This window comes from Drosophila persimilis, unplaced genomic scaffold (genome assembly GCF_003286085.1).
Source record: "Drosophila persimilis strain 14011-0111.01,24,50 unplaced genomic scaffold, DperRS2 tig00000124-arrow-pilon, whole genome shotgun sequence".
Classification (NCBI taxonomy): Eukaryota; Metazoa; Arthropoda; class Insecta; order Diptera; family Drosophilidae; genus Drosophila; species Drosophila persimilis.
This window is the reverse complement of record NW_020825294.1, coordinates 8,748,798-8,774,951: the sequence shown is the minus strand read 5'-3', so window position 1 is coordinate 8,774,951 and position 26,154 is coordinate 8,748,798. Positions and strand designations below refer to the sequence as shown.

The 26,154-nt window shown below is 45.9% G+C and overlaps 4 protein-coding genes across 11 annotated transcripts; 1 reads left to right on the top strand and 3 right to left on the bottom strand.

The window, feature by feature from the left end:
• Nucleotides 1-5,977: 5,977 nt before the first annotated feature.
• LOC6596613 lies at nt 5,978-6,658 on the bottom strand. The gene is made up of 2 exons (XM_002021573.2): nt 6,644-6,658; nt 5,978-6,581 (listed from the first exon to the last, which is right to left on the bottom strand). Exon 2 carries the CDS (start codon nt 6,571-6,573, stop codon nt 6,250-6,252), a length of 324 nt encoding a protein of 107 aa, XP_002021609.1. The 5' UTR covers nt 6,574-6,581; nt 6,644-6,658; the 3' UTR covers nt 5,978-6,249.
• A 944-nt stretch (nt 6,659-7,602) lies between these two features.
• LOC6596612 (protein UXT) lies at nt 7,603-8,294 on the top strand. Its single transcript, XM_002021572.2, has 2 exons — nt 7,603-7,662; nt 7,716-8,294. Exons 1-2 carry the CDS (start codon nt 7,619-7,621, stop codon nt 8,164-8,166), a joined length of 495 nt encoding a protein of 164 aa, XP_002021608.2. The 5' UTR covers nt 7,603-7,618; the 3' UTR covers nt 8,167-8,294.
• On the bottom strand, nt 8,203-16,235 carry LOC6596611 (golgin subfamily A member 6-like protein 22). 6 transcript variants are annotated; one of them, XM_026987416.1, is made up of 13 exons: nt 15,802-16,232; nt 15,392-15,743; nt 14,991-15,326; nt 14,693-14,851; nt 14,070-14,330; nt 13,779-14,013; nt 13,623-13,711; nt 12,929-13,039; nt 9,547-9,703; nt 9,299-9,483; nt 8,967-9,235; nt 8,610-8,904; nt 8,203-8,520 (listed from the first exon to the last, which is right to left on the bottom strand). In XM_026987416.1, exons 2-13 carry the CDS (start codon nt 15,713-15,715, stop codon nt 8,335-8,337), a joined length of 2,607 nt encoding a protein of 868 aa, XP_026843217.1. In that variant the 5' UTR covers nt 15,716-15,743; nt 15,802-16,232; the 3' UTR covers nt 8,203-8,334. The 6 variants fall into 6 exon arrangements, with proteins under 6 accessions (XP_026843217.1, XP_026843218.1, XP_026843223.1 ...); XM_026987417.1 differs by lacking the exon at nt 14,070-14,330 and having other exon boundaries at nt 15,392-16,235; XM_026987418.1 differs by lacking the exon at nt 8,203-8,520 and having other exon boundaries at nt 8,839-8,923; nt 15,392-16,234.
• A 1,809-nt stretch (nt 16,236-18,044) lies between these two features.
• LOC6596610 (cullin-3-A) lies at nt 18,045-23,385 on the bottom strand. Of its 3 annotated transcripts, none has more exons than XM_026987330.1 (11): nt 23,310-23,385; nt 22,310-22,570; nt 20,759-21,142; nt 19,933-20,694; nt 19,700-19,870; nt 19,455-19,625; nt 19,285-19,399; nt 19,083-19,225; nt 18,790-19,013; nt 18,567-18,705; nt 18,045-18,499 (listed from the first exon to the last, which is right to left on the bottom strand). In XM_026987330.1, exons 2-11 carry the CDS (start codon nt 22,367-22,369, stop codon nt 18,347-18,349), a joined length of 2,322 nt encoding a protein of 773 aa, XP_026843131.1. In that variant the 5' UTR covers nt 22,370-22,570; nt 23,310-23,385; the 3' UTR covers nt 18,045-18,346. The 3 variants fall into 3 exon arrangements, with proteins under 3 accessions (XP_026843131.1, XP_026843132.1, XP_026843130.1); XM_026987331.1 differs by lacking the exon at nt 23,310-23,385 and adding an exon at nt 23,025-23,095; XM_026987329.1 differs by lacking the exons at nt 22,310-22,570; nt 23,310-23,385 and adding an exon at nt 21,217-22,017.
• Nucleotides 23,386-26,154: the final 2,769 nt, after the last annotated feature.

The window sequence follows — 26,154 nt, the reverse complement described above, 5'->3', positions numbered from 1 at the left end:
TTGGGTCTCAATTCACATTTCCAAGGACCTTTGCTCTTCCAGACTGGAGATTCATATATCATACACAAATATTACTATAACTACCATAACTGCTATAAAATTGCTCACTTTTCGAAAAACTTCAATTGGATCGTCGGGTGCACGCACACTCTAGCACCTTCCCTGTCTGACTGTTGACTGTTGGCCGTTCTATGGATCGGGGCGACTCAGCCAAGCGTGGCATTTTTGGTCAATTAGATTCGAGTTGACATGTCGCGCGGGTGGCACTTGGCCGAGCTCCAAGTCCGCTGGCGGGTCGGGTGTGGGCGTGGGTCCGTGCATTGTGTGTCATGCAACGGCGTGGCGTCTCCCTCCGCGCGAGCCGGAAACGTGCATCCGTTTCGGCTACGGCTCCCCCCGCTAAATGCAGGCTTCTAGCCAGATTCTCGTAAAACGCGCACGAAACTAAAGTTTCGGAATCTGTGCCAAACGCAAGTAAGCCGCTTCAGCCGAGGTCTATCCAAATTTGGTGGCTGCAGATTGCGTACGATTGCCACATGCTGCTGCAACGGTGTGTAGTTTTTGTTGTAGCTGTTGCTGCAGAGGATGCAACGCTTCGCTGCGCCTGACACTTTGCTCAAAAATTGCATAAAGTACGTTTTCGAGGAAGTCATCAGATGGCAAAATAGAAAATGGATAATAATGGATATCTGCTGCCCTTTTTGCGGGTTGCTTCACTGTGCCATAAGCGTCTTTCAAAATTCAGATTAAATATCGCTCAAAGTACGAGCAATATGAGTACCTTTGATCACTATCAGCTGTCGTCAGAATAAGCCATATATCCGAATAGAATCCTGGCTGGTTATCGGAGCATTAGCCCAGGAGCAACCCATGCGAGATGTGAGAGTAATTAAATGTCTTCCAGCTCCCAGTTGCATTCTTCCTCCGAAATGGTTATTGTTGTCACAGCCACCGCGTAACGTTCATTAAAGAAAATGATCAAAACCTGCCAGTCAGCCAGTCAGGCAGTCAGACGTTCCCTCGATCCGTCAGAGTCGGTGACGGAGTCGGAGCCGGGACGGAGATGGAGTCTACCTACCTGCCTGCTCAGGGCTGATCTTAACTCACGTGTGGAAATCATGGCAGCTAATGTGCATTATATTTCTTTCCTCTGTTTGCTATTAGCGTTGTTATTTCTGTGTCCCTGCATTCATTTGCCCCCTTTGCCGGCCCCCCCTCCGTTCAGGCCACAATTGTGTAATATTCTGTCGGCATTTGTGTGCATCCCCCCACCCCAGCCCTCAGTTGGGGCTGCTCTAAAAACGTGATGCAATTAGGCCTCCGAGGAGGCGGAGATGGAGGCCCCCAGATGCAGTCGGGCAGTCGGCATGTGGGTTCAAGATCGGACAAAGAGGGGGGAAAAAAGTGTGAAAAGGGAGCCCAGAGTTATGATTATCGTACGTGTTCTTCTAGTTCTCCCCATCGGGGAGAGGGTAATCAATTTTTTCATGTCTTCATTATTTTTATTTTCATTTTCGAGTGTGAGAATTTTGTGCATGATTTAATGGGTTCCGGGGACCTACTCAAACGATCTTTGGAATGAGACATGAGAGGGTTTAGAATGGATGAGCTAATGGAGGAATGCCGGGAAAACTATGAATATAAAAGGAAGGGATTATAATCCAAGTAACCCTGAATCCGCTATAAGATGGCTTTCATAGCAATCCAATTCGTAAACTTTCCCTCATTCCCATGGTGGGCCCTTCCTCTATTACTATAATACCATAACCATCTGTAATTGAGACCCAGTTCTGCTGCTGGTGTCATCTTGACACCCATTACTCATCATCGCACCGTTCGTGTACCGTGCCACATGTGGCACATTGACCCAAGTGCCGAATACCAGACCAGCTAACCCAGAAACCCCCAGCAGCAAGCGATACGAATATTTTCTATTTCCATTGGGGAATGGCAAATGGCAGAATCTTTATGGCACTTCAATTACAACAATACGCATTATTTTCGTTGGGTATAAAACATTTTTCAGCGGCTTAAGTGTATCGGCCCATTCGGCCAAAGGGAACGGAGACGGAGACGCCGAGAAAAGGCCGTGCTCAAGTAGACGTGACAAGAGACAAAGGCAGGCCCGAAGAGAATCCGCGGAGCGATTTGGCCTGCCCAGTGAAAGCAGCTACGAAGAAATAGTAGTACCCTTACTAATGTCAGTACCAGAGGAATGGTAATCGCACAGATCGCAGAACGATTCCTAGCAGCGCTCCAATTTGTGTTCACGTAATTATTTCAGGTAACTCCGAGACGCGAAACGGGAAACGCGCAAGACCCATTTAAACGGTAGGGCAGCGTATTAAAACTAAGTGCCACTTAAGCCTGCCCAAAAGCTTTTTATTTTTCAGAACTTGCGCAAAAAGCCCTGACAGACAAAGAGATTGGATTGTCTCTCAATGCCTCCGATGCCTCCAATGCCTCCAATGCCTCCGAATGGGGCACTACTACGAGTACTCGTACTCGTAGTAGTCGTACTTTGTAGTTCGTTCCTGCCTCCTATGTGCAATGCAATTTCTAAAACGTGATTCGTGCAGAGACAAAATGCCATACTCTCCTCCTCTTCGGCAGTGGCAGTGGAGACCATTAATATAATTTGTGTCTGGAGTTATTTCTCCTCAGACTTGGAGTCTGCGAGTTCCGATCCGAGCCCCGTCCTAAACGATTATGAGCTCCGAGCTGGAGCTGGAGTTGGAGTTGGAGGCGACTGATGTTGTGAAAACATGCCACAGTTTTCCATATCGCATTGTTGTTCCGCTCACGGGGTCACAGTCCCCCAAAGCACCTCCCTCCCATATAGATCAAATGGAACCGCTGATCGTGTCGTGTCGTCGGCGGCGATCGATGGCTGTTTTCCCGGTCCCGGTGCCGGTCTTGGTCTTCGTATGTCTAGGTGGTGTGGTGTGTGGGCTTTCCTCTTATTTATTTACAGAATTGTCTACGCTTTTTATTGGATGGCGCTTAATTTTTATTAGCGCGCAACCGAAATGAGTTTTTCATGGGAACAAATGGCACAATAGCGCCCGGGGCTGGCTTGGCGTGTTGACAGCCCGATAAATTCGAGTTAGACGATGGGGGGCAGGGGATTTCCTTCTGGAAGTGGAAAATTGAAGTTGCCACAAATGGTCAGCGGGCCACACAAGTCACCGAAGGCGGATTTAATTGGGGCTATAATATAATTGTTGTTCAATTGAGATCTTTTCGAAAACTCTTTCTATTTTATACTATATTCTATACTATATTCCCCCCTGATCATACTGATCCTCCTTATTTCTAGTATCACACTTGAACATTGAAGGCTCCACAGTGGCCATTAGCATGGACAAAGAGCCAGCCGCAGGACCCAACCGCCAGCCAAGCACCACACAGGTGCCGACAACAGGTCGGCGACACTTTTTCATTATTTAGCGGCAATATTCAGAGAACACTTTAAGACTGCGGTCTGGGGCGGTCTTTGAATGGAGGCGACAAATCAGCGAGGATCGGGCCACGATCTGCGGTTATACAGTCATAAACTAGGCGACCACCAGGACGCGGGGCGGAGAGAGGCGGGGCAGTCGGCTACCATAAAGCAAACTCTTTATGAGTCGATTGCCGACGACTGCGACTACGACATCGACATCCCCGTCGACTGCCGACTGCGATAATGAAGATCTTGTTCTCACTTTCCGGGCCAGGAATAGAGTCGCTTGGCGTCTAATGATGGGAACCAGCCGTTTTGCAGCCACTGGGAAAGCGATGGACCACACAAATCGAGGCACATCATCAGCCAGAGAAAGATAGAAAGACAGAGAGAGAGAGTCAGAACCAGATCGATCCTGCTGTGCTCTGCTTGGATCGACTCCGAGCTGACTGAAACCTGAGCGCACTTTCATTTTCAGCTCCCGCCGCATAATTAATTGCGACCGAAAGTGGACAACGATTTTTCGTGGCAGCAGAAAGTAAAATGTGGCCCCGAGCTGATCCGCGCCCCTCCGCAGGAACAACGAACCTGTCGACCAACCGACTGTAAACCGGATCAATGGAGGCCCGGGCAACTTTCTTCTTGCGGCTTCTGACACACTAAACTGACGCAACGCAACGTGTGGCAAGTGCAACAAGTGCAGATCAGAGCAGTGCAACGCCCACGAGCCGAAGACACCGCAGGAAGGCAGCTTCCTTTCCACAAAGAAATGAGACTTCAATGGCGGGCCATAAAAATGAAAATGAAGCATCTTTATAGGTGATTGGGGGGACGGGGGGGGCCAGGGTGCCGGTGCCAGTGCCAGCTGGGAGCATGCCTCATTCACACGATTTAGAGTGCGAGGTTCCATTGTCATCCGGGTATGTTGGGCCCTTTCAAGCAGGAACACCCGCCTCCCATTGAACAAATAAATAGTGCCCTTTCTTTGAATGATGGATTCCATTCGATGGGAAAATATTATTAAGACTTTCATCTGTGGTCAATAAATTCCAAAATTCAGTTAAAGGGCGCCACGTAGTCGTCGACCCACTCCCGATGGGATCCGATCCGACTGGCTGCAAGGAGTGCTGGAGTCGGAGTCGCCGAACCCAAACCCAAACCCAAACCCGATCGACAGTCCACTGCCTGACAGAACCAGTTTAATGGCACATGAAATTTCACCAAAAAATCTGTGAATCTCCAAGTCTAGCTCGAGGAGGAGGCGCATGGGAGTCGGGGACACGGGAGACACGGGGGGGCGTGGCCAGTTGATTTGCTTAAAAAGAAATTCACTTTCCTTCGACGATTTTTACTTTTTCAAACTCTGTGTGCGACTCTTTTTTTGTCTTTCGTTGTTTTCCTTTTTTCCTTGCCTTGCCGCAAGTCTCCCCATCCTATCCTCCATGGGCCTGGAAGGCGAAGAAGGTCACGCTATGTTGTAGATCATGAGGATCGGATCCGACAAGGCCCAGACCACGGGAGGCTGCTGGCCGCTGGATACTGAATGGTGGATGCTGGGGATGGTGGATGCTGGATGGTGGCTTGGTCAAAGTCCCAGGCTAAGGCTAAGGCTAAGTCTGAGCTGTGGTTGTGGCTGTGGCTGGGACTAACAAACCCAACAAAGCAAAATCCACAATTGAATGCAATGTCTTGCATTGGCAATGAGCGCAGAAATACTTTTAATGAAAGTTGGCACTTTGCTTTTTGGGTTTTCTGGCTTGCTTTGGGGGGGGGGGGGGGGATTTCGTTTTGTTTCGTTTAGTTTTGTTGGTTTTTCGGTTTTTTTTGTAAGTTTTTGATTTGTGGCAGGCAGCCGTGGAAAATAGACTCGTGGCAGGCAGGGGCCGAACAGAGCATTTTCCAAGGAGCCTGGAGCTTGGCTGAGGTGTTTGCAGAGGCTAATTGGATGCGGACAATGGATTACTGGTTGGTTTATTGTCGTCGATGGGGAAGATCCTTAATTGGTTGGAGGCCCCAGCGCGGATCTCTGAAGATTTCAAAGTAAATCAATAGCAGTTTTTGATAATTCGATAAATACTCCCCATAAAGCTTATAATTTATGACGTATTTTTGGTAGATAGCCTCTCGTTATAGGATAAGTCTACATATCTCCTTGTCCAGGCGGTCCAATTTTGGAAAATTAAGTAGCATCGCATCTGCTTCTGAGAAAGTGAAAGCCAGTCAGAAGAACGGAAAGCTCCTCGGCTATTTTCATAATCCTAATTCTTAATACATATAAATATGCACATGCATGCTTCAAGGAAAACACCATCCTTCTGAAGTACTGAAGTCTGAATAAACGTCGTTTTGCAGATCAACTTGGTACACCTATTGTCTCTTTCCGCGCCAATTATATACATAGTTTCTTATAGAACCTTTCGCTTTGTGGGGTGTTCTTGTCATAGTGGAGTACTGGTAGAAGAATAAATTCCGATCCTTTGCGTACATCTGTAACGATCCCATTGGGTCATCAAAAAGTGAAGATCGGTGTAGTTTCTTTAGGGCTGCAATAACATCGCTTTAATTCACACGCTGTTGCTAAGCGTTGGCATTATTTTGTATCTGTACATTGTAAATTTGTAATTATTTATGTAGTTTTGGGTGCACAGTGTGGGTGTTACAAGATTCCAGTGGAATGTGGAATGGTAGTGGGTGGAAGTGTGCGTTGGCCCCAGTAAAAGAGTCCATAAGAAGTCACCGTTTAAAAGTATACAACGTGTGGATGGACATTGCACCGTGTCCGAAGTGTCTTCATCTTTGAGTAGTTAGTGCTTCTGTTCGTTCTTTTCGTCCTTTGGTGGGGGCGGCTCCTTCTCGGGCGGAGCGGCCTCCTCCTGCTCCTTCTCCTCGACCTCTTCCTCGATGCCGTTGTGCAGTTTAGACCAACGGGGAACTTGGAAGAGGGCCCAGAAGGGGATGATCATCATGACCAGTATTGAACCCCCGCCCATGATCAGCTTCTGTCCGGGCGACATTGGAAATCGCGGTGGACCAGCAATGGGGGCATGGTGACGCACTTGCATTGTAGTCCCGGCCACGGTCCACATCTTTTTCGGTGGCAGAAGTTTCCGCATCAAAGATAAACTCATGGCGAACGCTGTGGGGGAGAGCCGTGAAGCATCCACAGGAAAAATATGGAAAATTAGGGAAAAAACTTACACAGTTGTTGACGCCTGGCTAAAATAAATTAAAATGGCCTATAAGTCGACCTGACAGCTGAACTGACAGATGACACAACCAGACCAGGAAACATTTCGACAGGGTTCAAATGCAAAGGTTAACAACACAGCATTAAAAATGCTAATGAAAGTGGTGTCTGCACTCGCTTTCAATTTCGATTCAGTTTTGATTTTTGCCTGCGTCGCAGACAAAGCACTCGAAAAATGATGGGAAATCTTTTGTTTATCATTGCGTGCACAGGCTGCTCGGGCTGGAATTAATCAGAGCCCCCAATTGAATTTTTTTAAAACGTGCAAACTTGAATTTGGCTCCCCGCCAAAAAGTAGCGGTGCTGGAAAGCGAAGGGCGATCAGCTGTTGGCTCAATGCATGGTTTTACAAATTTTAGACAGAAATACCGATAGTACCGGAAGAGCTTCCTTCTTACTAGGAAATTGTATGTTATTATTTACAACGAAATTAATAAGCGCAGAAATATAGGACACAATTGAGACGGTATAAAATGGTATATTTTAAATCCTTTTCGCTCATTCATTTTCAAACAATTTCTGTTTGGCTCGCACCACTCGCGTCCAATCGATAGTATCGATGGCCGAACTGATTTCTTCAAAACGGTAGCTGGCTCTTTTTGCTCTCTTAAAATCGGGTTTCTCTTTTTTTCGCTCTCTTTGAATAGTTTATGAATCGGTATTTAATCACTTTACTTGGATCAAGATATGGTGATGATTCTGCATTTGCACTTAAAATCAACAACGAAAAATATATATAATAATCAGTATATTTTGAAAATGAGACGGTATATTTTGGTATATTTCTGAGGGTCACACTGCGGTCAGCTTTTATTACATCGGTACATTAAAACATCGGTAAACATCGGCAAAAAAACATCGATGCTCGATGCATCGATATTTTTTACATCACTATTTTAAACAAAAACAAACAAAAATCTGCGAAAATGTATGAAAAATCCACAGGTGTCGCCTACGAGCGCATCCAACGGTAAGCATGTCAGCACACGCCACAGGAGGAGAATACAAATATCACGTTTGCAGTGGCCCCCAGCCCGACACACATCAAGCGCGCATTACGCAGATCGAAGAGTTCATCAACGAAGTCCTAAAACGCGACCTCAGGGAACTGGAGAACTGGATCGGGCAATACAACCAAGAGATCATGGAGTATGTCCAGCTGAAGAACACCCTGCAGACATTCGACGCCCACCTGCCGGAAGGTTACAAGACCCAAGTGAACATCGGCAGCAACGTGTTCATGCAAGCGCGCGTGTCGCAAATGGACAAGATCCTGGTTAACGTGGGCAAGGACGTGTTCCTGGAAATGAGCATGGCGGAGGCGGAGCGCTTCAGCGATGTGCGGATCAAGATACTCACCAAGGAGGCGGATGTCCTGCGCGATGAGAGCATCAAGAAGCGGACCCAGATAAAGATGTCTCTGTTGGCGATAGGCGAGCGGGAAAAGCTGATGCAGGAGGAGGCGCATCAGTAAGCAGCCTTTATAGGTAGCGGGTAGGGAAAATAGTTCTACACCAGCACTCAGTTTATTTAATTTCGATTACACTTAAATTTATTGTAAATGTGTTGGCCGAATGGTAAATGGGTTTTAGTTAAATGAAATTTAAATGGACTGCTCTTCGAACAATGGGCTATCCGAGGACTATGAGTTCCTTGACGGGGATGCATTTTCTTGACTCGACAGCGCTGCCGCCCGCTCCTGTTCCTTCTGGCTAGCTTTTCGCGAACGAGCCTGTTCTTGGGGCACTGAATGGTCATTGAGCATTTGAGAGTGGATAGAAAGGCGCTGTGATGTATTGGCCAGGATGCGCATACGGTTGGTCATTTGCTGTATTGTTCAATGTGAAGAAATTAATTAGTGACAGGTAGGTCAAGTCAGGGTATTCGGCCTAAATTGAGCCAACACTCATCACTCACATCGTCGCCGATATGCGGGGGGACCCGGGCACAGTCCGGCTGCGTCGAAGGGGATGTGGTTCGGTGGACGGCTTTCTTGACGCGTAGTATCTCGGCTTCAAGTAGGGAATGGTCCCGGTGCAGGGACCTGTAATCAAGGACCAGCGTCCGGTACTCCTCCATGAGCATTCTGATCTGCTCCTCTGCCCGCTGTTCGCACTGCCGCTTTGCCTCGTCCACCCTAATCTGTGCATCCTTCCACTGCCTAAACGAACTGATTATCCCCTCCTGCTGCTCGTTTACTTCCTCCTGCTGCCTGTCATTCCACACGGAATCTGCTCTTAGATTGATGTACATCCATTCATACGGCATACCTACTTTAGCTTGCCCCGTATCTTCTTCTGTTCGCACTCGCATTCCCGAAGCTTCTGCTCCATGGTGGCATTCGCTGCATCCAACTGCTTGACGGTCTCTCGGTGTTGTTGCTTCCATTGTTTCTCTTGATCCTGCAGGCTTTGGATAACCCGCCGCGAATTGTTCAGCTCCTTTTCGCTGATCTTCAGCTGGTCGCAGAACGCCCGCTCGCGTCCGGTGGCTTTGGCATCCTTCTCTCTTAGAGCCTGGACCTCTTCCCGCAACAGATCGCGCTGGGAAAGGTAGGGATTATTAGTGGGGATATTTCCGATGGATTTTAAGAATCGGTCTCCTACCTCTATTATCACCGATTTTAGCTCGGTTTCCACCTTACAGGCAGATTCCTCTAGGCTCTGCTGGCGCTTTTTGGACTTCTTCAGCTCCTTGCACTGATCGTCGTAGGTCGTCTTGAGATTTTCGCACTGATCTTCATTGTTCTTCAGCAAGGACGCCATCTCACGAATCTTTTGATTCTGTGCACCTGGGGTGAAAGGTATTAATTCTCTCTACTCCTACTACTCATTTCCACTTCATCGAAACTAACTTAGGGCCTCCTTGAGGCGGTCGATCTCATCGTTGAGTCTCTGGTTCCTGCTGAAATCGGAGTAGCTTTGGATCATTTTCTGCAGCTGGGACACTTCTCCATCGCGATGTCTTAGCGTTTCTTGCAGCCCACTTATCACTTCGATCAAATGCTGGTTCTGTGATGGAACGGGATAGGGGCAGAGATTAAAGAAAGTGAAGGGGGTTAACCATGCAGTCAATGAGTCTGGGGCTATTGTGTCTGTGTGTGTTTGAGGCCAACTTGTATCTCTAGTGCGCTGTTGAGGTTGATCCGGGGTGGTTCCTCGAGCTCCAAGTCCGATTCCGAGCACTGCTCTAATTCCGGGTGCTGCTGCTGCTCCACTTGCTCGGTCAGCTCCTCAAGGTCCCGCTTGAACTCATCGATAATGCTCAGGTAGTTGTCCCGCGTGGCCTGCAAGATCTCCGATTGGGTTTGGCAGTGGAGTAGGGTGTGCTCAAGCTCCTGTCGATGAGGACAGTCCGCCGCCTCGTCGGTCTGGAGTACATAACAGGTGGAAATGGAAACTGGGACAGGAGCCAACGTGCTAGGGCTTACCATGGCAATGCTCAAAATACTCTCACAAATCTGTAACTAATTATCCTATGCCCGGAGACGGAATACGGAACATATACTGTCCGAGCTCTCAGACAACGTTGTCTACGGGTTGCTAGAGGGCTCAAAGCTCTGGCAGGGTTTCTTGTTGCTGTTGACTTTAAATTGTTTCTGGCGTCGTGTGAGTGGTGCACCTTTCGTGTCGTGTCAGTTTCATATTGCACAGACCCAAAAATACTCGTTCATACTCGTCTCCGAGACGAATTTCGGCTTCATTACCGTTTCATTTCATTTCATTTCATTTCAATAATATTGCTATTAAAACTTTGTCACGAAAATAAAACCAAATCGAATTGATTGACTCTGCCCTCCTCCCTCGGCCCACTCACACTCTAGAGCTCCGTAGTGCCGTAGCGCCGTAGGTGGCAAGGTATCGGGTTTCAAAGTTCTGTTTCTTTGGCACTTCGGCAGTCGGAGTCAGAAGTGGGGAGTCGGGAGTCCCCCTCGAAGGTTGTCTGTAGTTTTTTAGACATTATTATACTTATTCCCCTGTCCTCGCCTGGCCTGGCCTGGCCTGGCCCTACTGTTTGACACGATTTGAAAATAAAGCTGCCACGGGTGTCAGGGCAGCCAGGGCTGCCACGGATTTACATACTCGGGTACGAGTGAACTGAGACGTCAGTCAGTCAGTCCGTCTGCTTGGATTGGATTGGCGCAGGGGAAGCGTGGCTACGCGTACTTAAAACACTTTTAAAGGCATATTATATTGGAGTAGGAGGCGAGGGAGCAGCCAGTAACCAGGAACCGTTGCGAGCGATCCTGCTGAATATGATAGGCTATAGGTATGTGAAAATCGATTAAGACGAATGACTTGGCCCGGCTAGGATTGTCTTGGCTTGGCTTGGCTTTGCTTGGCTTGGGGGCAATGAATTGTTATGATTTGTTGGAGACTTCATGTCAGAGGGTTGCAGTTCCCTCTGTATCTGTACCCATCAAAAGTTGTCCTACAAGTGAAGGGAAATCCGCTAAATATGCAAGTAGTTTTGAAACTATTTTGCCAGCACCTTTTGCTGCCTTAGCTTGCACATTTACAGTTTTTGCCACCCCCTGTCCGTGCTTGCCGCCACTCAAAAACAATTTACAGTTTGGGCCAACTTTTTCCGACGTATCACCGCGCGGCTGTCAAACTCTTTGGCTAATTGCACGCTCTCCCCGCCACCAGACCAGGCCGAAACACTTCGCGTCTTTCATTTTCGCGCGTATTGCCACCGGGAAACTTCAATACAACTTTTTGTGGGTGGATGGGGCACAGCGAGGGTGAGGGCGAGGGCGAGAGTGACTAATTAAGGCTCGTAAATTGTCTGTTTTACGTGTTAGTCTAGCGGCGCGTGTGTATGATGTTCACAGGCTTCGTATTGGACCAGAGTCCTGTGCTTTCCGTGGCATTGTTTCACCCGAATCCGAATAAACAGCAACCGACGACGGATGACGGGACTCTGATGTGGACTGCGCTTCCAAGTGCCGACAACTCCTCGACTGTTTCCGGAGCAGTGTTTATTTTGCCCTGGCTAACTATGATAGAGATGATCACGTGAAGAGGGACTTACAGGAAGGAGTCATCGGAAGTTCGGAAGTTCATCCCTTAATGGATGATCCATAGTGGGGATGCGGAGGATAGACTTTCGTGTTTTAGTCATTGCTTAGACATCTTTCAGGTCTTATCTCTAAAATGGAACAAATGTTTCGGACGGATTTAGTGTGGTGTCGTGAGGCTCGTGCTCACGGGCTTCACGAGCACCTCTAGGCCTTAGTCTTCCCTCCACTCATCGATATGCATATCACTGTTCGCCTGCCTCGCGTGTCGATTGTGGGTAAATAAATAACACGAAACCTATTTCCGATTCCCCAGTTGGGGACGGAAAAGACGAAGGAAAAGGAACAGGAAGGGGGAAGGGGGCGAGGGCAATTCCAGATGAACTTACATATAGTGGAGTTTCCTCAATAAACACATTCGCGAGCGATTTGTATTTGTCGCATGTAGACAGCAACGCGGGGGGCCGTGAAATGAAATCTTTTACTTTTGGCTCGTACAAAATATATGGGAAAATAAATCAGACGACTCGAATGGCAAGTATTGTATGTACACTGGATACAGGCTCGAACACGAGTGCTAGGGAGGAGTGGAGTGCTAGGTGCACACAGGGTCTCTGGCTGTGGCTGAAACTCGAACTCGAACGGGAATGTCATTTACCACATAGTAATCGTATATATATGTATTTTGGCCTCCGATTGCAGTGATAAGCCCTCCCTGCTTCTCTTTTTCGGCCAATTCGAAAAGTTACTTTTGGGCTTACTCCCCCAATAGGACGACACAATTGTGTACACGTACAGTACATACATCAGATAAACAAGACCTTACTTATGGGTATATTTTACAAGTCAATCCCTTTTGCCTTTTGGCGGGAAGAACCGTTTCGTTTCCTCGATGAATACACTTAAAACTTGTACTTGAACTACGCGAGTAACGAAAACTGTTATCGCAATTTAACCTCTACTCATTTATCTAGGCTTAAGCTAACTGTTTCGATGGGTCAACGAGGAGGACGGGACCCAGTTACTTGGAGCTTCTGGACTTTGTTGGTGGCTTCATCGAAGCTTTCGATGTGGGTCTCGATGATTGTTTCGATTTTGTTATAGCTGCAGGTTTGTCTTTGGCGGACCCTGTTGTATGGGGTGGAGTTTTTGTGTCGCTTTGCTGAATTTTATGTGACATGTTAATAACAATAAATGACTATTTTCTAATACTCACCGAAATGACGTTTTCCCGATTGTCTACGTATAATTTATTAATGACAGCGCAGAACGGGTTTCCCGTTGAGTCTGTTTTATATATTTCCTCGTACGTAAAGCCTTCAAAGCCCTGAACAGAAGGAAGGAATTTATTCAGAACAGTTTTATTCAGCACAGGAATCAATACTATATATTTATTGTCCCAAAAATCTCCCGGTCTTTGTGGAATTTTTAAAGCTCGGACCACACTTGAAATCTACAAAATCTTTTAATAAAACCTCAATAAAAACGAACTTTTCTATTGAAAGTTAACTAATTAAACCAATACATATATCATTTGATTAATATTTGATGTGATATCCTATTTAAAATCAGCTATTATTAATTTTTCTGGGATTTTTTGATTACTTTTAGTAACAGATTCCTTTATTATTATCTCCTATAAGAATGATGATTTTTGAGTTCGGTTATTTCATCAAAAATTAAAAAAAATTTTGGTTTAATCTAGTAGTTTTGCATTTTGGGCGGTGAAAACCACTTCTCGTTTTGTGCCCTGCGAAAATCTTGGTCTTTTGCAATTATCTTGAAAACGAAAAATTGCGCAAAATCAACCAGAGCACCAATTAGAGGGCTATCTAGGTTAAGCCTAGTACAGCATCATGGAAATGCCCATATACTTATAGGTTTACTAACAGATGTTAGTATCGACTCACCATCTCGATAAGTTTATCAGCTATACCCTTGAGAACTTCTGCATTCCTAGTGTTTACCATACTTTCCGACGCAAGCCTTGAATGTAAATCTGAAATGTGGAAACAAGGCAATCTTCAGGGATAGAGAGCCATTGATCAGAGATCAAAGATACCCACCGCTGTTTTCGTTTAGCTGACGAAGGTAGTTGCTTTGCACTTCCTTGTGGGTATTGGTGAGAGCCTGCAGCTGAGATCGCAAAGCCTCAACGGCCTTTCCGTCCGGTTCCGAGCAAACTGCATTGATCGGAGTGCTGTTGGGTTGAGAGCCGTGGTTGTTCGATTTGTTTCGGAGAGCGTTCATGTGGCTTCGAGCATTTTCCAGCTTGGTAGTTTCGTCAACGAGTTCTTGGCTCTGAAAAAAAAGAGTAAAGGAGCAATTGGAGTTACAAATAGTGGGAGATTCCTTACAAAGTTCTTGAACAATTTGTAAAGACGATTCCGGCAGGCCTCCGTGGACTGGATCTCTTGCCTACTATTCATCTCCAGCAGAGCGTTGAGTTCCGCATCAAGTACCTTCAGAATTTGGCACTCCTGCTCATCTTTCACAGCGAGCGTATTCAGGAAGCAAGAAGCCACCAGATCTCCGACCCTCGCCATTTCTTCATCCGCCGTCATGGACAACGGCTTAGGCCTCAGCACATAGGCAAGTCGATCCGTGATATCCTGCAGCTGATTACAAGCCAATGGCAACAAGCTATTAATTGATTTCATTTGGTTTTCTATTTATTTCTGTTCTTGTGTTAATTTGTTTTGAGTTGTAGTCTATTGTTGTACTGTTTCCTTTATTGAGTTGTAATGTATTGTTTCAGGAGTGACATGAATTTTTCTACGTATCAAACAAACAAAACGAACTGAGTTAAAACCGAAATGCAGGCTGATCATAGTTGTCGATTAAGGCGATTGGTTGATAAGAAAATGTTCGAGTCTATGATTAAAATAAGTAGGTGTGCGGATACATGTATAGGTTTCCTAAACTCAGCCCCAGTCCCAGTCCCTGTCCCCGTCGTGGGATCACCTTCCCTTCCACTTACCCTCTCATTGAGCTGGGCAATGCATTGGTCCTTCATGATGATCTTCTGCCTGGCCGTCTGGACCACCTCATCGAGGCCACTGAGCTGGGACTTCAGATGGCAAACCTCATCGTGCTTGGCGGCCATTTCGTTGACCAGCGATTTCATGCACTCCGCCATCTGGAAGAACAATAGAAATCCTAAATTTATGAAAGCAATGGGGGACTGGAGGAGCCACGAAGGTAGAACCTGCCACATTCGCTCTATGGGGGAGGTACCCACCGAGTGAGTGAATCAATTGACCTACTCTATATCTTACCTTTACGCTCTCGCTCTCCGGATAACTCTGATCGCGGGATACGCCCAGCACCTGGTGGACAGTCAGGGTCTCCAATGAAAGGCGTTCCGTATCCCAGATATTCCGGTGGAACGCATTCTGGACGAACTTTATAACTGCGCAAAGGTCCTTGCGCAGCTTTCGGTTCTCGCAAAGCGCCTGCTGCCTCTCCCCATCGATCGACTCTACCCAGGGAATCACCTTTCCGAGTGTCTCCTCTTCAAGTGACGACAAGTTGGTGAACATCACTCCGTTTACCTGAAGTAGGTAGTCCACCCACTCTTGAAAAGTGATCAGACGGAGCTGGAGTGGGAGGCACTGCAAGAAAAATTGGTGATAGGCGTTGGGCGGAAGTCTGTGGAGTGGATTTTGTAGCCTCTCACCGTGGAAGATCCGCTCTTAGGGTTAAGGCGGTCGATCTCCTCTAGCCGATTGAGGTATATTTTGTTTATTTTGAGGTTTATTTGGGGGGCCACGCCGGGGTCCTCAGGCGATTCCTCCAGTAGCCGGCGATAGTGGTCCGTGGCTATGGGTTCGGTGGAGGCCTTACAATTGGCATGATCCTTGCCTTCCTCTTCGAGGAGGAAATTTTTGTAATGCGCAAAAGCGTCGGACAGAATTCCGACACTTTCTGTGATCATCTCTGGAGCCTCTTCGGTTTGCTGAGCAAGCTGCCCGGAGGTCGTGGGCGTCTCCGAATTTGACATCGCTTTTTTTTCTCAATTTTTGAGTCCGCTTTAAGTAAAATTAAAAATTTTATGTTCTGGCCTCAACGCAAACTGGAGAAGTGTACATGTGCCAGGTTTTCCAGTTTCGAGATCGAACGTTCACTTGGAAAGTGGAATCTCAAGGCACTGCTGATGGGCGAGATTCAGGTGCAGTTTTCCGCTCCTAAGGTCAGCTCTACGAGCACACGACTCCACACGCACGCAAATCAGCACAGAGAATCGCGAAACGAAACGAAACGCTAAGAAAAAGCTCTGCTCTGAAAATAATACTACTATAGTATCCGATTCGCCAGAGCGCTGCCCAGACGAACCTTGGCAGCGACGTCAGCGGCAACGCGGCTGCGTTGCGTTCATATCTTTTGTTTGCAGTCTTCTGACGTAGCAAGTAGTTTTGTTTATTCGCGAGTATATTTTTCTGGTTCTGGTTTTCCTTTTGCTGCCGCTGTGCTGTGCTGTGCTGCGCTGTGCTGTGCCGTTCTGTGCGACCAGTATTTCATGCCCCGCACACGCGTTCGCCACACAGGTATATTTCAGGTAGACTGATTGAGTTCGCACATTGAGCGCGTCTCAGTGCGGGGCAAGGTGTATCTGCGCAGGGTGATCCATTGCCATGAAGGTCTCCACCGAGACTTGCCTCCTCGTAAATACGGTTGATGTTTCTATTAAACACCTATGAATGTATGAACATGTCATTCTCTTGAAATTACAACCCTTTGTAAAGCAACAAAAAACAGCAAAGAACATATAGAGGTAGAGAGTGGCAAACGCCAGTTAAAAGCAATGCGGGATTGGGAGTGGGAGCGCAGCACCTTGCACAGATATACCATGTGTGAGCGACTCCGCTCTCCCCGCTCTCATTTGGCCGCTCTCTGTAGCTCCTCGGCCAGCTTATCAGTGCGTCGGATCGAATCGATTCGGATCATCGCCCGAACAGCCCCACTCGGTGTTTACCGAAAAACTTAGCAAAACAAACTTTCTGTTTCTGGCTCCAGTGTATCGGCGGAACATGCAAATCATTGATATTTACCAAAATTGCGGCTTCTGCTCGGTGGTCTAGGGTTTTTGTGCTGGTGTTACTTTTCTATGGCTACTTCTTCTATATTCCCCCTTTGCACTATACGATAACCAATTTATTTGCCAAGTCTTTTTTCCGACTATTTGCCTTTGAATAAGCCTATTTGCGTGGTGGTAGTGGGGCAACTGTAGATACATTCGTATATGTTATTTGAATATGGACTTGAATTTGTTACACAACCGCTGAAAAAACAAACGCGGCTGAGGTATGCATTGGTTCTGATCAAGTTAAGTAGATCCCTCTGTTCCGGGGAATCTGGCTGCTTCTTTAATAATGTCTGGTTTCTCACGTACCGATCCGATCCTGCTGGCTATCCTTGTACTAGCCACTAGTACTGCACCGTCTGCATCGAACACTTCTGTACAAGTTTATAGAATTCTTTAATAATAAATGAAGACCAATCTGGGCCTAGTCAAAGATAGACAACAAATGTTAAATGTTAACGCTCATACACGTTTTATTTATATATATATTTTTCATGCGTAAGAAGAACAAAAATGTATGTACAGATTTAAGATCGCGTTTGTTTGTTCGGTGTTCAATTGTTTTTCGTTTTGTTTTTGTCCCATTCAAAATGTATCATCCTTCGTGTCCTACTTAATTCAAATCTTCTGAATTACACAAGTTCTGCATATGCACTTGGAATATAGCACATATAACCATATATATGTATGTATCAACTAATAGATAAAACAACTTTCATATAGATTATCATAATCACTTCTCTTCGTACAATACATTTGCTTTGGGCATTCGTTAGTCATTCGAAACATAAAGATGGTTAAAGGTATCATAGGTATAATCTTTTAAAATCTTTTCATTCTGCTCACATGAATCTCAAAACGTTGTTTGAATATATTTGCAAGGAAGGGGATTTTGTTTGTTTGCTTACTTGCTTGGGGCAGACATAGAAATGTACATCAAACGCTCACTATAATTAATAATTCATTTATAAATTTATTACTTTAGCTATATTTATAATTATTAATATTCTTTTTCTTTCCTTAGAGTGCTCCTCTGGCATATCCTTTTCTTCATTTTTCTGCTTAAAACTAGGCCTTGCATTATGCATTATGCATTACTTCCTTATGTTGCTTTGCGTACGATACGATCTTGTGGGTTGATGCGTCTATGTAGGAGTGTGTGAGGGTGCTGGTGCAGTGTGTGCAGTTTCGGGCTTATTGCTATACATCGTGTGTTGTTCGCGAAAAGGAAATGACCAAAAAAGAATGCTTATCGAATATCCGGAAATATATTGGGGTTTATCGTAAGGTTTCTGAGAGGCTTTTCAACCTCAATAGCAATGGTAAACTTATCAATTTTGAATGTCACTGGCATACAAAATGTTTCAAAGAGAAAATTTAACGATTTGGGCCGATTATTTCAAAGCCTCTTGTGGGGCGCGGGTATAGAGGGAAGTCATGTAATCTTGGTCAAAAATATTATTACAGCTGTAATTTGGGTGCCTGCCTGCCTGTTTGCCGAAGTGGTTGCAATCTAATGATGAGTATGATCTGGAACCTGCCTGTATCGGCCTAAGCCAAGTAAATGTAGACCTTTCGGTCCTCTGGTGATCGCTGTAGGTACTCGCGCTCGATGAGGCCTTCAATCCGCTTCTTGATGAACACGGGCGAGGGCAAGAACCGCGACTTCAGCTGCGTCGTCACATCCGAAACGAGCAAATTGTGCTAAAATAATTCAAGAAGCTCGCGCTAGCATATATATTTAAAATAGCAATAGGTTATATGTACTCACAGCCATTCGCTTGCGCGCCTTCATTATGCGTACAATGGCTGCTTCGATTTCGTGCTTCCGGTCCTCGTCCACCTTGCCGCGCGTCTCCTTGCGCTCTGGCTCTGATTCGCCCTTGGCGGCCACTGTTTGTATCTTCACTCTGAGGAGTAGTTTGGAATGACAGACGTTAGTCCCCGTACCCTGAATCCTGGACTGTTCGGCTGGCTTCTGGCCTCCAGCTTACCTGTGGAACTTTGATACAAAGGCATCGTTCACGTAGAACTCATCTGTGGGCTCAATTTCCTTCGTTTTCGTTTTGGAATTCCGCACAAGCAAACGCTGCGCTGGCTTGCCCATTGAAAGGGATTGGAGGGCTCTGACCAGCTCCCGTCCGGGTATGTCCGTCTCTTGTTGGATATCATCGTAGGTGAGGACATCGCGATTGTTGAACAGCAACAAAACACACATCTGCACGAACAAACAGAGAGGGATCATAATGGCATATACGCCAGGATTTATTTGTTTATTGAATCTCACCTGGTAGGTGGACACTTGCAGAATATGCTTGCGCGTTGTCGTGGGCACAGTACAACCGTTTGAACTAGAGCTGGGTGCATCTTTGTCCTTGTCGCTGTCGGCAGCTTTGCGGCCATAGAACACGGCATTGATGTAGGAGGTTCCTGGGTTAAAGATAGCGTTACGCACCATCGAGTTGAATGACCATCGAGTCGTGGCTTACCCATTTGCGGCTGTAACGTCAGCTGGCGTCCAGAGTGCTTGTTTAGATAAAAGCTCTTGAATATCTCAAAGGCCTCACGGGGCGCTACAGGTATGTTGCAGTTTGGCGTCGCTGTCTGTTGGAGATCGTATGAGAGGCGAGTCGTGATACATGAGACATGAGACACTTACTTGAGTGGGCCAGAATCCAGTGGTTAGTATGCGTACCGTTAGCTCCACACCCACCAAGGACAGGTTGTTGTTAACTACATAGTTCTTGAATTCATCCATTATCGTGTTGGAGACGGACATATCCTTGAACATACCCTCGAGCTTTGAGGTAAATTGACAGCCGCATTCAGTCTGCAAAATGGGAAAAGCATGTATGCATTCATGAATGTACAAAAATGAATCGATTAGAGGTTAGAGGTAGCAACCTTTAGTTTGGATATCATGTTCTTTTCGAAATCATCTGAGACTGATTTATTGAGCAGCAATCGCTTGGCCAGATGTGTCTTGTAATAGCGCTCGAAGACATCCTTCTCCAGGAGGAACCGGAACAGCACCATTGTCTTGTCCAAGATCGATTCGATCTCCTGTTCGCTCATCTGTGGAAGGTAAATGGGGCCATTAGGCTGAACAGAGAAACTAGACTGCTATATATACTCACTCCCTTTCCGCCTTTTTTCAGTTTATCGTCGATGAAGAGCGACAAATACTCGGGAGATTTGTTGTTCAAGTTAAGGAAATGCTCGAAATCAGACGAGATCACGTTCTTGAAAATGCGATCGTTGCTAAATGAGTGCACCAGAAACTGATCGAAACGATCTTTGAGATCCAGGAGGTTTTGCACAAAAGTTATGGGATTTGTGTTGCCATTTTCCTCCTCCTTAACCAGCATGCGTCCCTGTTCGCGCAGATATGCCGACATCGTGTCGGCTATCACCTTGAGACCCTCCTCCTTCAAGCGCGAAAACAGTTTATATGTGCAAGCCAGGTCCTCGGTCTTTGAGTTCTTGATCATGTACACCACGCCAGAGTTCTCCATTTCAACGATCGGCCTCATGTGCTTCTTGATCAATTCCTCCTCCACCACTCTCACAATGCGTGGCTCCGTATCCTTGTCCAGATAAAGAGCAGCCCGCGACGACTCTTCGGTGATGCGTGCCTCTACTTTCTTGATATAAACGCCAGCGTTGTTCTCGGCAAGAAAGTTTTGCGATTCAAATTTGTAGAAGGCCGCCGACTGGGCCAGGAAGGGCTTCTCAAAGTCCTCCTCGTAGACAGTGCGCGAGTTGATTCCCAGCGTGATGAGCATGGTGCAGGCATTCTTAATGGCCAAGTGGTTGATGGCCTCGCCATGCCGCTCTTCCATCACCATGCCCAGCAGCTTTTCGCGCAGGGCCTTCTGTATTTCCGAATGGCGAACCACCTAAAAACGAACACATTTAGGAGACGGTGACAAGAAACTTTTTCGAGTTGATGTAGTTGCTCACTTGATCTCTGAATAGAATCAACCCCAGATTATATACATTGTCCACTTCCCGCTGCTGCACGTAAACCCTGTCCATGTACATGAGTATGTCGCGTATCATCACCATTGACGTCTGATGGTCTGTCCAGGCTTGGTTCAGCTTGGGTAGGAAGTTACTGTGCAGGTTCTCCAGCACCTCTTGCCGCACCTTGAGTTCGAGGTGCTCGGAGACGACTTCTCTGAGGCCGTAGTACAATCGATTGCCGTGCTTGTGGAGCACCATGTTGTAGGCATTTCGATACAGCTGCTCGAAGGACAGGCCCGAGTTGTTCTTCTTCTGTATCTCCTGTATGGCGTTCTTTAGGCTGGCCCAAATGGTCTCGACATATTTTTCGTCCATGGAGGCCTGAAATGTAGATAAAGTCGATTAGATATGTCTTTCCCATGAGTCCTATCGCGGCTACTGAGATATGGGCTAACATTGAAGGCTTTTCGCTTGTACTCGGGCAGCCAGAGCGGATACTTGTGTCCGATTTCCTTCAAACGCGACTCTCCTGTACTCTCGGAGGGCGAAACAAGTGCTGCCTGCGCCTGAGTCGGAGATCGGTTGGAGCTGCCTCTGTTTTGATGGCTTGGCTGCGGAAAACGCACTGACTGAGGCTGCGTGGCAGCTACAATTCCAGGAACGCTTTGACTATGGTTGCTGTTATGGACACGAGCGTGACGGTGCCCTACAATGGAGCGATGAGTTCGGGAAGCTGCCCCACTTTCTGCATTGCGGCCGATTCCACCTCCACCTCCACCTTCTCCGATATTCAATTGAGGAAAGTTATTGGATCCAGCAGCAATGCGGCTGCGGTATTGGCCGTGAATGTTAAGATTGTTCAGAGGCTCCGGCGGCTGCAGTCGGGGATCGCGTATGTGCATTTGTGGCAGGCGCGAGCTGTAGCGCCAACGGGACCCGTGGTGCTCACTAGCAATGTTTTCCCGTTCCAAGTCCTGCTGGTGCGGCTCTGGCCGCTGCGGCTGTGGCTGGACGCCTCGTTGCTCCTCACCCAGCGCCAGCGTCCGACGGGTTTGTTGGCCCGCTGGCACCGTGCGGGAGCGGCTTCTATTTGTCGACCTAATGATGACGGCTTCTTCAACATTCACCAAATGGTCTAACGAGCCGCGCAGAGTTCTTTGCTAGCCTGGTCGCCCTGTTCTCCTCATGCACAATCTGGCTGTGCGTCTGTTCGGAACTAAAGCTTTTCCTATAAACGACAATGGAACACTAGGCACAACTAAAATGTGTTTTTTGTTCTAATGTTTGCCTGACAGAATTTCGAACGGAATTGTTAGCAGGTGTAGGGTGTGAGGTGTTGGTGTTATGGTGACTGGGAGTCTGATATAGTCCAGGCAGCAACGGACGGACTGCTGAGGTTCTGCGATTTTGGGGAACGTACTATCTTATCGAGCAATTGTTGCCTGTTCATGCCAAACTGATCAGCTGTTTGGGTCGATCTCAAGCAAGGAGGTCCGCGAATATACTCCCAGAAAATAAGGTTTTGGTTCTGTTTCGGTTTTGACTTACCGGAAAGGCGCGTATGCGCATTTTTCCCTCCTTCTTTGGAGGATTTCCCCTTAGATTCATGATTTGTAGGCGGCGACACTGCTCCTCCACTTTTTCTGTAGTCCGGTCTCCGGAGCAGGTGAGCGACTGCAGTAGCTCTGTACGCTCGGCGCTCCCCCAATCAACGGACGCGGGGGTGGGCGGGCGTTGACAGATGCGTCGATATAGGCGGCTTCTATTCAGACGTCGATCTCGTAAATCGTTGGACAATCTTTTGAATTTCTATGGGCGAAACGTAATCACAAGTTAATACCTGCGGGCTCAGACACAAAAATGCTTAAAATATTTCTAAGGGTTAAACATATATGTATTTAGCGATGCAAGGTGCATATTAGGAAGCCCACAAGAGCTACTAACGACCGGAGGGTACGAAGTGTATCTACCGTGAGTTCACTTCAACATTCCGCCCAAAATGTTAGGGTGTCACTGCTCGAATGCGGCGGCGGCGGATTTGCAATACATTTCCCTCCCGGATTCTCGCGTCCCGCAATACAATCCAAGTCCGACGGTCCGCTCCCCAGCGGACAGCGGATCGCAATCAGCGGCTGCACTTCCTTTGTTGCAGTATATCGATGTATACACTATCCCCCATATATCCCTTGTCTTGTGTCTTATGGATCGCTCCCCGAACAGCGGCAGAAACGAAGCGAAACGAAGAAGACACAGAAAAACTCACACGGCGACAAATAATTGTTATGTATGTGCGTGCAATGCAGGCAGCTGAAAATGGAGTCCCAGCAATGGCACTCGCGGTGCAAGCATAAAACACAACCTTAAACGAAACACTATATGCAAACGAAAGTCCTTCGGAATTTTCACTAACTTTCCTGCTGTGCCTTCTATAGTTTTTATTTTCTATTTTACTTTGTCATGGAAAATACTGGCCAAGTGTGTGTCAGTGCGTGAGAGTGCTGTTTCTCTCTCCGACCGTGTTCGTACGTGTGTGTAGGTGTTGTTGTACCTCTGCTTTCTAAGCGGCGTTCCCTTTGTTGTTCCCTCGAATATAACTTTTTTTTAACTTTTTTCACTTGCTCACAATAAATTTGAATTTTTTTAGTTGATTTGCCTATTTAACGTTGTTTATTGCGTCCACAGTTGATATTATTGATATTTTGTCAAATATACCGTCTGACCCTCGGAATTATACCGAAATATACCGTCTCTTTTTCAAAATATACCGTAAATATACCGATGTAAGAACGAACTTAGCCCACTTAGACCCCATATATTTAAACAGCATAACAACTTGAGTTAAACCGCGAAAAATATTACTAATACTAATGATAGTAATTTTTCTTGTTTGTCTATGCTATCCTTTATATTTGCATAATAAAACAGATCACAATCAAGATCATCTCAACTGCGCTAACATTTTTCGAGATTCTTTATTTTTGGGAAGAGTATTTTAGTAACCACTGGGGGAAAAGGGGCTAATCGTTACAGTCCATGATAAGAAATCATACTCGGTCATTTTGATATTTGGTTTAGGATTACTAGCAAGATAGGACCATCAGCCCTAAGCTCATAATTGTATCCTATTGATGACTTAATTTTCTACAAAATTGGCTAATTTTAATTTGCTCCATTTAATTTGATTGTGCCTAAAATAAAGTTTGGACAAAAGAGGTCAAAACATAAAACGTAAATGGAGTATGAAATGTAACGTAGTGAATATGGATGTCACGTAATTTCTTACATGTTACTGGTGTTTGATGACTTGTTGCTTTTCAACCAGTATATGGATATTTGTATACCCTATTTCGTTAATTTGAAACGTAATTAAGGTCTTTTACATGGATTGACATGTTTTTACATATTCATGCATTTGATTTGCGTTCTGTATACATATATCGTGATCCCGGCTAGCTCTTTGTAAGTATTAACTATTAACTGCAATACTTCGTTGAGAAAGCCTTACAAAATTGGAGTGATGACAAACATATCTTGAATTCTATAACATCCTGCTAGCTAATACAAGAAACTGAAAGTATCCATTGGTATATAACTTGAGAAAACGTAAGAGGAAATCCCCACAACCGGCATTCGATACTATTGATTGGATGTAGAGCTCCGCGCCTTTATTTGAATGTAATTGATTGACAATGATCACTAACCATACAGTATACCTATACTGTATGATTAGTGCTTCAACTCAATTTTGACGTAAAAATATACTGAAAATGATTTAATATACTATAAATGGTCATCCTGATGCACTTTGCATTGCAATTGCATTTGTTTTCTAATAGAGATGGACGATATTTGCGTACCTGTTACTGGTCACAAGTATTTCAAACGGGTCACGGCAATGCGCATTGCGAAAAATAAAGTTTCAAAATTCAGCCAAAAACGCTTCAGGGTCCTTATTCTCTTAGTTCATGTTAAAGCTATTAAATTCGGGTCACAATCACATAACTGAACATTTCACGGACGTGACTAAACAGCTCTTGACTAGATTGCAGTGTTGTATATCATATGGCAGCACAGCAGCAAAACTTACCTTTCGACCGAAATTTATTTCTTATTCTCAACACGGTTATTTTATTAGAAAAAAATAAAACAATAACAAACACTTGACATTGTAAGTATGTACTACTTTTTCTAAGGACCTTTATCCACAGCAGCGATCTTTTTAATGCATGCAATCAAATTAGTTCAAGAAGTGGCCGGGGATATGTATTATGTCACTCATGTCAAGTAGATGTAGAATACATAATACGAAAATGTAAATAATGCGCGTAATTTAAAATCTAAATTATTTATTTATTCTCCAACATCATAATCATTTTTTTTCGAAGCGAAATATGTATGTATTATATATATATATATATTTTATTGTTTTCTAAATTTATCGACCTTAAGTCAATCAAAGATTAATGAATTATTTATCTTAAAGATCTAGATTATGGAAGATTTAATCTTGAAACTAAACTGAAACTGAAAAGTGTTACAACGTTTTGGCAAGCCAGGCCAGAGCAAGTGAAAGCTCCGCTTAACAACTAATTACCCTTCGGCAAGGTCTCCCGGCAGAATAATATTTTAATTATGACAACTTGAAGCTGCTGGGGCAAGCAACTGTTGTAAATGGATATCCAGGTCTGGCTGCCGCATGTGGCTTTCTTAATTGGCCAGCGATACGGCGCACTGGCTGGCAGGGCTTTGCTGATAAGCAAATTGCCAAAAATTTACAACAAAATTGTGAGTTTAATTTGTAAATAAATTCTCCGACCAAGCACCAGGCCAAGGCCCGTGCCAGACTCCAGACTCCAGACTCCTGGAGGCTCCAGGCTCCAGGCTCCAAGCTCCAAGCCCGCCTTTGGCCCGTGCGTGTAAATTATGCGCACTTTCACCGCGCCGCAATGTGGCAGTGTGGCAGCCTGTTGCTGTCAGCCTGGCTGTCGCTGTGGCCTGTGGCCCGTGGCATTCTGTGCCTTTTTGCTTCATTTGTCGCATTTGCCGTTCGTTGTGCGTCGAAATTAATTAGTCGCACTTCATGTTCGCCTCTGCCTCTGCATTCTGCGTAGGTGTTCGTCTGCCCTACCCCCCGCAGGGGGGAGTGGCCCCATCAATTTATGCGTTTCGTACAATAGTTATTATTATATTATGTATACACATATGTACATCGTACACGATTGTGATGAGCCTCGCATTTATTACACTTCAGGCAGGCACTTCAACATGAATGTTGCCGCACCGCGGGTGCAACAGAAACTACTCCTAAGCAGCGGCGAGTGTGTGAGTATGTGAGTGGCTGTGTCTCCAATAGTGGTCGGTCGGTCGGTCGGTCTGTCGGTCTCCAGCGATAA

Bases quoted from the DNA above. Each gene is read 5' to 3' on its own strand.
- LOC6596612 (XM_002021572.2), top strand. From the start codon at position 7,619: ATGTATGAAAAATCCACAGGTGTCGCCTACGAGCGCATCCAACG. The intron at 7,663-7,715 runs GTAAGCATGTCA...TCACGTTTGCAG, and splicing joins GCCTACGAGCGCATCCAACG to TGGCCCCCAGCCCGACACAC.
- LOC6596611 (XM_026987416.1), bottom strand. From the start codon at position 15,715: ATGTCAAATTCGGAGACGCCCACGACCTCCGGGCAGCTTGCTCAGCAA. The intron at 9,484-9,546 runs GTTAGTTTCGAT...CTTTCACCCCAG, and splicing joins CCGCCTCAAGGAGGCCCTAA to GTGCACAGAATCAAAAGATT. The intron at 8,905-8,966 runs GTAGGTATGCCG...GTGGAATGACAG, and splicing joins AAGATACGGGGCAAGCTAAA to GCAGCAGGAGGAAGTAAACG.
- LOC6596613 (XM_002021573.2), bottom strand. From the start codon at position 6,573: ATGAGTTTATCTTTGATGCGGAAACTTCTGCCACCGAAAAAGATGTGG.
- LOC6596610 (XM_026987329.1), bottom strand. From the start codon at position 21,663: ATGCACATACGCGATCCCCGACTGCAGCCGCCGGAGCCTCTGAACAAT. The intron at 20,695-20,758 runs GTGAGCAACTAC...GTTCGTTTTTAG, and splicing joins TGATTCTATTCAGAGATCAA to GTGGTTCGCCATTCGGAAAT. The intron at 19,226-19,284 runs GTAAGCCACGAC...TCTTTAACCCAG, and splicing joins GACGTTACAGCCGCAAATGG to GAACCTCCTACATCAATGCC.